Genomic DNA, 11527 nt, shown 5'->3' with positions numbered 1-11527 from the left:
ATTGTTTGGCATTGAAAACATTTGAACTGTCATCTGCTAGAAATATGTCAATTCACTTGAAATTTGAATTTAGCTGAAATTATGAGCCTAGATAATATTAGAATATAATATAGAAGAAAAATTTAATGTCTATATTATTATTGCCGAAAAGCAGCTGACATGTGCCAGAAATTAAAATATTATAAGATACATGTATTAACTGCAGTTAACAGTATATGTTTGGCAGAAGGAATTATATAATTCAGTTTAATAAATAACGCAGTAGGTCCAAAATTGCATAAACATTATTAATTTTTATGAATTTATACATACTGTTTATAATAAGACCATAAATGAATCACAAAGGCAGGACATCAAATAAGATAAGATATTAAAAAATCCTAAATTTTGAACTTTTGAATTGTAGACGTGGGTACGGAACAACGTCTGTCGGACCATCCAGTATATATACTAATATTTTAAGCAATTTCACATAATTTTTATCAATAATGTAAATATTTGATTTATTGCATCATTTAAACATTTTCTTTTCTATGAAAATATTATTTAAACTAGTTGTCTTAAGGCAAGTTGCATGAACTTTCCAAAATGTGTAGTAATCGACTTAATCAACCAAAATTGATATTTGGATAATTAGATAAAATTTTCAACCGTTTATTTCGAATATCAAATTTTTGCTTTCAATTAAATTTCAACATTGCCATTTCCAATTATATTAATTTCAATTCTTTCTCAAATATTTTTATCACAATATATAAATATAAATCATTGTCGCAATGAGCAATAATACTCTTTATTATAATGGCACATTATTATTCCGTTGGTTAAAGATTTCCGGAAAATATTCAAATTCTTCCGGTATTTTTTTTCAAAAAGTGTCCTCGACAACTTTTTTTTAGAATATGTCCTCACCGAGTATCAATCACGTACGATCTTGCGGTCAGCAACTTTATATATTGTTTTCTAAGAAACACAACCTCGAAATTTATTTTCTATCATTGCTAAAGATTTTAGATTTGAAATAAATTTCAAAATGAAAATTGTAGTGAAATCTACCGCAAAAATTGGCTAGCATATTTGGAAATATAAATTTTGAAATAATAATGAAATAGAATATAAAGAGTTGCTAAAATAGTGATATTTTAAATCACATTTTTATTTTTTTATATTACAAAAAGCAAATTGTAGGAACTTTTTATATATATATATATATATATATATATATATATATATGTATATATACTAGATGACCCGACAGACGTCGTCCTGCACCCAACTTCCAAATTTTTTAATATTCTATCCTATACTTTTTAGTATCCTATTTGATGTCCTCCCTTTGTGATTCATTTATGGTCTTGGCATAAGCAGTATAAGAAATTCAGAAAAAATAATATAGTATCTGCTGTAAAAGAACAATATCACACTTGATTTTACCACACAACATAATTGCTTCAATAATTTCGTCAATAATTTTCATAATCTCGTATCATATATTATTTGCTTTTTGGCAATTACTTATAACTTCTAAAGTACATTTTTTCTACTAATAATTTAATAAACAATATTATGTGTATTTTTAAATCTTAGGTGAATTAGTTTATGAAATCTAGTTTACATGTGCACTATTCTATCTAAGATCAACTTGCTAAATATTCCATATCCAATGGCAAACAAATGAATTTGAAACATAATTCTAAATCAATTTTTAATAAGTAAAAATATTTGTTTGCATTGTTAAATAATTTAGTAAAGTAAACCAAAATGCGACATACATAAGTTTAAAAAAATAATGTATATGCAATTTTGGACTTATTTCGTTATTTAAACTGAGTTATATAATTTCATCTGCCAACATACACTGTTGACTGTATCTTATATTATTTTAATTTCTGGCACATCTCAACTGCTATAATAATGTAGATATTACACTTTTCTTGTATATTGTATTCTAATATTATCTAGGCCCATAACTTCAGCTGAATTCAAAATTTCAAGTGAATTGACATTTATTACAAAATGTCAAACTATGATAAATGGTTTTTTTGTAATTTTTCCATTTATTTCTACAATCTAACTATATTTCCATATTTAAAAAATTCTAAAAAATCCCTTAACAAACTGCAGAATGATTTATCAAAATCCGAATAATCGTTCAGGAGGATTATTTTTTCATACACCATTAAACAAGAATTTTATATTAATCACAGTAATATATTATTAATGCATATTTGGAAACATAAATTTTAAAATTGTAATAAATTTGAATAAATAGTAGTAAAATTTTTTTAGTATTTTAAACAACATCTTTATTATTTTATTTTACAAAAAGCAATTGGAAAGAACTTAATAAACTTTTAACTTTTTTGTTTATTGCATATTTTAGTACATATTAATTTTTTAGCATTGTTTCATTATATGAAGGCTAAAACTATGTACATATTTTATAATACATTTACATAGATAAAATTTAACCCATCATTGAACAACCCTGCAGATATAAAAGCACTAATCTCTACGATCTTCCGTCCAGAGTTGAGATGTTTTGGACAGAGGCGCCAGACGGTAGAATTATAACTTTCATTTGCATACTGAGTGTGACCTCCTAAACATCTTTCAAGCGAGTCGTCCCGAGATAAGTCATCAAAAATTGGCTTAATATGAGGTTGAACATTAGGATGTAATGGAGTTGGATGTTTAATTTCTTTGGGTTTTTCTCCTAAAGATTCAGCTTTGCGCCATAATTTTGTTTTGAATATTTACAGGCATATTTTTGAGATGTTATTCTAACAATTTATGAAAAAAAAAATCGATTCTTTTTTTTTTACATGTATTGCCCCCCTTAATAATTACAGACGTTTCAAGACCATAGTATGTCTTGGGTCAATTAGGTATATTTAGATTAACTATAATAAATTATTTACTATATTATTATATTAATTTTTTAATGTATTACTGTAAATATTTAGTTATAAACATATAATTTGTATTATATGATGCTTACTGTATATGTTATACTATGTACAATGTGCAAAAATAATTTTAAACATTTTTTCAAACTCAATGTTTTTCATCATGCGTCTCACTATGAAGTGCCATGTGTCTCTTCAATTTGTTCAATCGAGTAAATTCCTTATTGCATGTTTCACATTTATAAAGAGACTCTTTGTGATTAGTCAGCATATGCCTTTTCAGACTACCTAATTGTGTGAATGTCTTATTGCATATATTGCATTCATGGGGTAATACTACATCGTGTAACAGCATGTGACTTTTCAGATTACTTAATTGTTTGAATGTCTTATTGCATATGTTGCATTCATGCGGGCGTCCACTATTGTGAATAAGCATGTGGCGTTTCAGGTTGCTTAACTGTGTGAATGATTTATTACATACGTTGCATTCGTGAGGCCGATCACCACTATGAATAAGCATGTGGCTTTTCAGATTACTTAATTGTATGAATGTCTTATTGCATATACCGCATTCATGAGGTTGTACTCCATTGTGCACCCGCATGTGTCTTTTCAGATTACATATTTGTGTGTATGTCTTATTGCATATTTCGCATTTAAAGGGACATTCTTCGGAATGTGTATACATGTGTGATTTGAAACCTTTCAATACTTTGAAGGTCTTATGACAAATTTCGCATTTGAAGGGGCGTTCTTTGCTGTTGCTGGGCTTGTGTTCGACCATATGTTTTTTCAATTGATGTGACTCTGCAAAGGAACAATTGCAAATGTTGCATTTATAAGTGGGTGTCTCGATTGACTCCTGTTTGACTACTTCTTCTATAGTCACTTCGGAATTCATGAAATTTTCTAAACATGTTTCATCGTCCTCAGAACTCGATTCAGATTGAACAATAGCATCAGGATCGTCAGATTCATCTTCGATTTCGCGTTTAATCTCTTCTACTACATATTCTAGTGGTTCGATTTTAATTGCTTGAGTCATAGACATCTTTGTTTCTTCTGACATTTTTAAATATTTTTACTGCTTGTACTCACTAAATATTTACAAAAATATTAGTGTGCTAAATAATAATCTAGTTTAATCAACAACCTTTTTAAATATGATACAAATTTGGACTAAAACTTGCATTTATTATTTGACATTTGAAGCATAGAGTACGCGTCTAGAAAGATGAGACATTCACATCTTTCAAGTGGCGCGCTTTTTCGAATTCATTACATGCCAACATTCAACAAATATTATTATTATGAAATATATTTTCACCTTTTGTAATTAATTTTAAAAACAAATTTAATATTTTGTTAGTCATTTCTTCTATTTATATTTAAACACACAATTATACAAATATAGACAAATGAGGCACAACTTAAATTATACATAATAATACATACTATATTAAATGAAATATAATTTAATAAGTTCTAAGTTTTGCTACATGAAAAAACATGAAAAACAGAATTTTTACTCAAAAGTTATTACTCAAATACTCATCAATAGAGTAAAAATCTTGCTCTTAAAAAATGTGTTGAGTAATTAATATTTTTTATATGTAGATAACTCTATAGATTTTTAATTTTATTATGTGTAAATGTTCTTTCAATAATTTATTTGCATTTTAAAAATTGAATGAATACTTGAAAACTTTATCCCAAAAACCCCTAAACATAGATAAGTAAACACAAATGCCCCTAAAGTTTTTGATATTTTTTACAAAAATGGAAAATGTCGACAACCATTGTCTGAATTGATAAAAATCTTTAAAATGTCTATGTCCTCTCCTTCAGTTAATAATTCCTTAATTTTTAGTAATGTGATGCTTTATTTTCATTAAAGTTTTAAGAATAATTTATTTAAAACTAAATTTGTTTTTTTTAAGTGTTTGTTTTTGTCCTGGTTGATTTGCTGAATGATGACACACATAACTCTTTTTTAAATCGACGAATGGGATGCTAACTATTTTAAATATATATATATTGTAGTATTTTTACTTATGTCTGCCTTCATAGTTCTTAATAAAAGTGAAATTAATTTTAAAATTCGTAAATTAACATGAAAATGCAGTTAAATCGTTTCGTCCATTTGTAGTAATAAATTTTCAAAACAATTAAATTATTCACAAAGAACTACTTACTGACATCTAATTCTTCCGTTCACTTATATATTGCATTAATCTGTTACTCAATGATAATATAATTTTGAAACATTTTTTTATTGATTTCAATATTTGTTATAACTGTTAAATAATATAACATCTAGTAACAGAAGTGAATAGTAACATAAATATAAATAAAATAGAGTACAAATAAACAATAGTATTTTCAATAAAATGATATCCGATTATGATGATTTAATATAAAATAAAAACAAATAATGATAATAATGAAATGATCAATAAAAATTTGTGAATATTTAAGTAATGCTAGAAAAACAATAAAGTACCCATACAGCACGGGTCAAACAATGGTCGACCTGCTTGGTACCATTTACAGCCTACCGGGTTATTATAAGCCCATTATGGACCAATTTATGACGCAGTGGGTTTAGACCCATACGTTACCCGCCGGGTCAAACAATGGTCGACCTACTCTTACCCATTACTCACAGTGTTGTTATCGGCAAATGAAAAATGCATTCAAATATACAGCGCATGCGCATACGCGTGCGCGGCGTTTGCGCAACTAGCGCACAGATGGTGGCACTTATGTTGTTCGGCGTCCGCTTCATTTGCATTTCTTTGTCTGTTCTCATGACTGTCATAGATAAACACGATGAACAAGTATAACCTGAGTACTATATACGTATACTTATGCTACTAAAATTCTAAACAATATTAGAATATAATATATTCGTAATTTGTTTGTTGTTTGACTCTGTAATTTGTCAAAAAAATTCTATAAATAATATGTCTGATAAAAAAATTCGCAAACACATTGCGACTGTGTCAGATAGACATTTTATAGAAGACTTTTTTGGGAAGTGTGCGTTTGAAATTACGTTCGGAAGGAAAGTGTTTTGCAGAACTCTGAATGCGTAAAGGATTGCCTAGTACTAGTGCTTTTACAATAGATAATATTGAAACTGCGACTAATGCTTCTATTGGAGATGACTTTGAAGAACCGTCTTCTTGCCAGGCAGAGTTACAGGGTGATGTTGAAACAAATGATTATATTTCTCTTTCATAAGCGATGATAGTTCCAATGAAGATAAACTGAAGTTTTTGATGCAAGACAATTTTTAGCAGACTGGGTTGTGAATTGTCAGATACCTCATAATGCTGTATTCGCACTACTTAAAGGGCTAAAACTTCATGATTGTTTCAGTGATTTACCAACAGATAGTAGAACACTTCTGAAAACAAAAAGAACTGCTGTATCAAAAGTTGTAAGTCCAGGTGAATATATTCATTTTGGTTTATTAACTGGATTGAAAGATTCTATTGATAGGTTGAAATTGATATCTTCTATCATTGAATTAGAAATTAATGTTGATGGTTTGCCTCTCTCGAATTCTTCGAACATGTCAGCTTGGTCTATTAAGCACTGAGGGTTTTGATCACAATGGGAAACAATATAAGGTACGCATCAAATATTTTGTTTGTGATACTCCCGCCAAATCATTATATTGCAGACAAAGGGACACACAGGCTGCTTCAGTTGCTCGAAATGTCTTGTTCGTGGTTCAAATATTAATCGCAGAATTTGCTTTCCAAAAATGCAATCACCTGCAAGAACAGCTGAACACTTTCAAAGCTTAGAAGATGAAGACTACTACAATGGCTATACGAGATTGCTTGAAATACCGTACATTGGTTTAGTTACTAATGTACCACTTGACTATATGAATTTGATTTGTTTAGGAGCAGTTAAGAGATTGATGCTTTTGTGGACTGAAGGTGAGCTTCCAATTCGTTTGCCATGTGCTAAAACTAATGACTTTTCCAATTTTTTATGCAGCTTAAAGATTTATATATCCAAGGATTTTGCTAGGAAGCCTCGACCATTGAAATATGTGAGACCATGGATAGCTACAGAATTTAGACAATTATTTTTGTATAGTGGTCCAGTAGTTTTGAAATCTCATGTCATATTTCAAATGACTTTTATAAAAATTTTCTTACTTTACATATTGCTATTATAATTTTATGTAGCAACACGTTATTAAATGATCTTTTAGATTATGCTCAGCAACTACTTCATCATTTTGTTGAAAGATTTAAGGTTTTATATGGAGATCATTATGTAAGTCATAATATACATAACATTTTACACTTAGCTAATGACACCAGAAGTTTTGGTACACTTGATTCATTTATTGCTTTTAACTTTTAAAGTTATGAAAGATACTTTGAGGTAAAAGAACTTTTTATGGGAAAACATGTAAGGCCTGTAGCCATGCCTAAAGCTTATGAGATGTCTATGCATTTCGAAGGACATTTGATAGAATATTGTGGTAAACCTCAGTATAAGGTTGTATATTGTTCAGATTTTACATTCAATATTAATAAAAAGGCTGATTCATTACGGCACCAGTTTTAATGAATAGGCTTAATAAGCAGTGATGCCAATGTGATATGAAGGATGATTTGCCTGATTATACACTGGCAGTTTATAATAAATTTCCTGTTCGGACAGAGGCAGAAACTGCTTGATGTGGAGCAGCTATTGACAGATGTGAGCATAGCAGAGATATGCTAAATATGATGTTACCCAATGGATAAAAGTGGACAAATCAATTACATATACTGCTAAATATACATATACCGTCATGCCCATGACAGATTTATTTGCAATTTTCCGTAAGTTGAAATATATTTCACATATTTCGAAAATGTCAACATTTTTTATTTGATAAAATAACCTGTAAAACTATAATTTAAATTTTGTTATTTTCAGTGCTTTAGAAGGTGGTGAACCCAACGCGAATAATTAGTTTAAATTATATAAATAATAATAATACTATACATAGAAAATAAATAATAGGTTTTGGATAATAATCACCAAAAAAGTAAGTTAGTTTAATTAGTTGAGTTAGTTTAATTTAGTTATTTTCTAGTAATGTAAATGAAATTATTTTTAATAAATATACTTATGGAGTTGCAGTTTTAGCTCATTTGATATTTATAACTATATGGATTATTTATATTTAATACAAATACACACGGAAAGTATGCAACCATTATTGCACTAAATACCGCCATTTTGACCCATCGCGATACCATTCCAGCCCCATAGCATACCCGTTTTGAACCCGGCGGGTTGACCATGGGTCAAACCAGGGCTCTGACATATGTGTCGCCATGGGTTAACCTATGTTCATATATGGTACCAGCGGGTTGACCATAGGTTAACCCTACAGCCCATTGTGACGACCATAGGTTGACCATATGTCAACCATGTGCTGTGTGGGGTAGAATAAAAACAATAAGTGAAAAATAATAATAAATACGTATAACAAAATAATTTTGTAACATAAAAAAAAAGAATTTAAATATTTCAGTTTTGATTTTTATTAATTGGATAAATGCTTAAAAAGTGTTTACCATAAATATTTTATAACTCCGAAGACTTCTTGGATTTTATAAACAAATTTTCCAAATTTAAAAAAGTACCATGACATATTATTTTTCATAATCTACATCATCCGTTTATCATTTTTAATTGTAACATGGCCGGTTTTATATCTGGTATTCAAAATCACAGACAAAGCATTTGTTATTATCATTCCAAAAAATATAATCGACATAATTACATATTAGATAAGCTTTGATTTACGTCAAACCGAAATTACAGCAAAAATATAAAATGAAATAATATAAAAAACGTTGATTGTAAAAACTTTCTTAGATGTTTGAAAACTAATTTTAAAGAAATGGCTCAAGGGATCGTGGTACAAAACTAATCTAACTAATAGACATATTTATTCCAATTTTGAAAACGAACTGTTCAGGACCAATAGAACAAAATTAGATTTTGGATTGCAAAATTAAACTAGTAGTGCATGGCATCGTGCCTTAAGGCCAATTGCTAGAACTTCCCGTACCGTAACGAAATGTTCGAGGAATATTAAATGTTTTCAAATACATTATTATAAATATTGTAACATTGTCTAATATTTATAAGAATTATATAAACTGAATTGCAAAGTTAAAATTATTTGTTTAAAGTATATTAGAACTTTAGTCAGAATTAAAATTAAAATCTAAATAATTTTCGATAAACAAAAAAAATATTTTTTTCCAAAAGCAATTATCTTGTCAAAACAAGCAGAAAATGTTTTGAATCATTCAAATCGGATGCTTAGTTCTCTCAGAAACTTGATTTCTGTTTTCTGCACTCTTTGCTCCGTATCCCCGTAACGGCTTGACCTGCCTTTGCCAAAACTAATCAGCACACCTTCCTGTCAATAGGAATGGAATGTTTTTTGAACTATTCAAATCGGTTGATCCGTGCGCCCGAAAACGTGGATGAATATTCATATACACAAATACACACACACTACACACACGCATCCATTTCTTCTGTGTTATGCCAAAATGTTCAGAAGCCTTCAAAACGTGAAGATATGCAAAAATTGTTATTTTCTATTTGTGGTCCATTACTATAACTACCCTACGGGAAGTTATATTTCAAACCTTCCCGCCAATCATAGGTAAAAGAAGAGTATAATAAATGCTGTAACTTTTATTATTTGTATTTTATAGACAAAATATAAAAGCTTGCAAATTGTACGATAACGTTTATATTGTTTACATAAAAAATAAATAAATAAAACTTGATCAATCGGATTTAAAATGAAGATATCAAATCGCTTTGATCATTTTTATTTCTTTATGGCTTGATATTGAACAAGTGGCGCCCCTTTTTCAAATTCTCATCTTTCTGAAAATATACTCTATGGTTCTAATGTCAAATAACAAATGAAAGTTAAGTTGAAATCTTTATCATATTGTATCATATTGTTGATTTAACTAGATTATTATCAAGGACACGGATATTTTTGTAAATATTTAGTGAGTATAATCAGTGAAACTATTTAAAAATGTCAGAAGAAACAATTGTGCCTGTAAATGATCAGGCAATAAAAATCGAGCCACTAGAATATGTAGTAGAAGAGATTAAACGCGAAATCGAAGATGAATTAGATGATCCTGATGCTATTGTTAAATCGTGTTCTAAGGACGATGATAAGTGTTTAGAAAATTTTATGAATTCCGAAGTGACTATAGAAGAAGAAGAAGTCAAACAGGAGTCAATCGAGAGATCCACTTATGAATGTAACATTTGCAATCAACCCTTTGCAGAATCACATCAATTAAAAGAGCATATGGTCGATCACAAGCCTAGTCATAGCCAAGAACGCCCTTTCAAATGCGAGATCTGTAATAAGACTTTCAAACTATCAAAACGGTTAAAAGAACACATGATTTCACATTCTGAAGAACGACCCTTTAAATGCGATATATGTCATAAGACTTTCAAACAATTAAGTATTCTGAAAACTCACATGTCGGTACACACTGGAGTGCGCCCCCATGTTTGCACTATATGCGATAAGACATTAGCCACATTAGGTACTTTAAAAGATCACATGCTCGTTCACAGTGGTGAACGCTCCCATGAATGCAACATATGCAATAAAACATTCACACTAGCAAGTACTCTAAAACGTCACATGATGGTTCATTCTGGAGTATACCCTCATGCATGCAATATATGCAATAAGACATTCACAAGATTATCTTATCTGAAAAATCACATGCTGGCTCACGAAGGGGTGCGTGCCCATGAATGTAATATATGCAATAAGACATTCACACATCTAGGTAGTCTAAAAAATCACATGCTCACTCACAAAGGAGTACGCCCTTATGAATGCAGTATATGCAATAAGACATTCGTACAATTATGTACTCTGAAAATTCACTTTCTGGTGCACAAAGATGAACGGCCCTATGAGTGCAATGTATGCAATAAGACATTCAAACGAATAAATAGTATGAAAAGACATGTGCAGCTGCACAATGCAGTACCTCCCTATGAAAAGACACATGCTGATCCACTGGAGCGCCCCCATGAATGCACTGAGGGATTTACTCAATCGAACGATTTGGACGGGCACATGGAACTTCATAGTGGAAAGCTTGATGAAAATCATTGAAATATAATCATATTTAATAAAAGATTTATTTAGAACATTTAGAAGATTTTTATAAATTATTTTTGTATGTAATAGAATGTATAAATAATATGCAATATACAATAGAAAGTAAAATTTTAATCTTTACTAAGGTAATGAAGCAATTGAATTTCTCTTTTTCAGTAGACTTGATATTTGGGTTTCATGTAGTTTTTAGTCAAGTTTTACTAAAAATATATTTTATTCAAGGAGTAATAAATAAGGTTGTTTTTATTCTGTTTGTTTTCTTTTCGGATAGCAGCAAAGTGGTCGAAGGCAAGGAAGGCAGGTTTAGTTCAAGTTTTTTTTTTTCATATTAGTTCAAAATGACTGAATTTACAAAGGATATTGTGCTGGATATATAATGCAATCCCTG

The 11527-nt window shown here is 29.6% G+C and overlaps 2 protein-coding genes across 2 annotated transcripts; one reads left to right on the top strand and one right to left on the bottom strand.

The window, feature by feature from the left end:
• Nucleotides 1-3057: 3057 nt before the first annotated feature.
• LOC113389499 (gastrula zinc finger protein XlCGF7.1-like) lies at nucleotides 3058-3981 on the bottom strand. The gene has a single exon (XM_026626527.1). It carries the CDS (start codon nucleotides 3979-3981, stop codon nucleotides 3058-3060), a length of 924 nt encoding a protein of 307 aa, XP_026482312.1.
• A 6033-nt stretch (nucleotides 3982-10014) lies between these two features.
• On the top strand, nucleotides 10015-11133 carry LOC113389498 (zinc finger protein 525-like). The gene has a single exon (XM_026626526.1). The coding sequence runs from the start codon at nucleotides 10015-10017 to the stop codon at nucleotides 11131-11133; it is 1119 nt and encodes a 372-aa protein (XP_026482311.1).
• Nucleotides 11134-11527: the final 394 nt, after the last annotated feature.

The sequence above is a fragment of the Ctenocephalides felis genome, unplaced genomic scaffold, assembly GCF_003426905.1.
Source record: "Ctenocephalides felis isolate EL2017-DRISC unplaced genomic scaffold, ASM342690v1 CF-g0.4_SCAFFOLD_03573, whole genome shotgun sequence".
NCBI classification, from domain to species: Eukaryota; Metazoa; Arthropoda; class Insecta; order Siphonaptera; family Pulicidae; genus Ctenocephalides; species Ctenocephalides felis.
Note: the sequence above shows the minus strand (reverse complement) of the source record. Positions and strands in the feature narration are given on the sequence as shown.

Coding starts and splice junctions, on each gene's coding strand:
- LOC113389498 (XM_026626526.1), top strand. CDS start 10,015: ATGTCAGAAGAAACAATTGTGCCTGTAAATGATCAGGCAATAAAAATC.
- LOC113389499 (XM_026626527.1), bottom strand. CDS start 3,981: ATGTCAGAAGAAACAAAGATGTCTATGACTCAAGCAATTAAAATCGAA.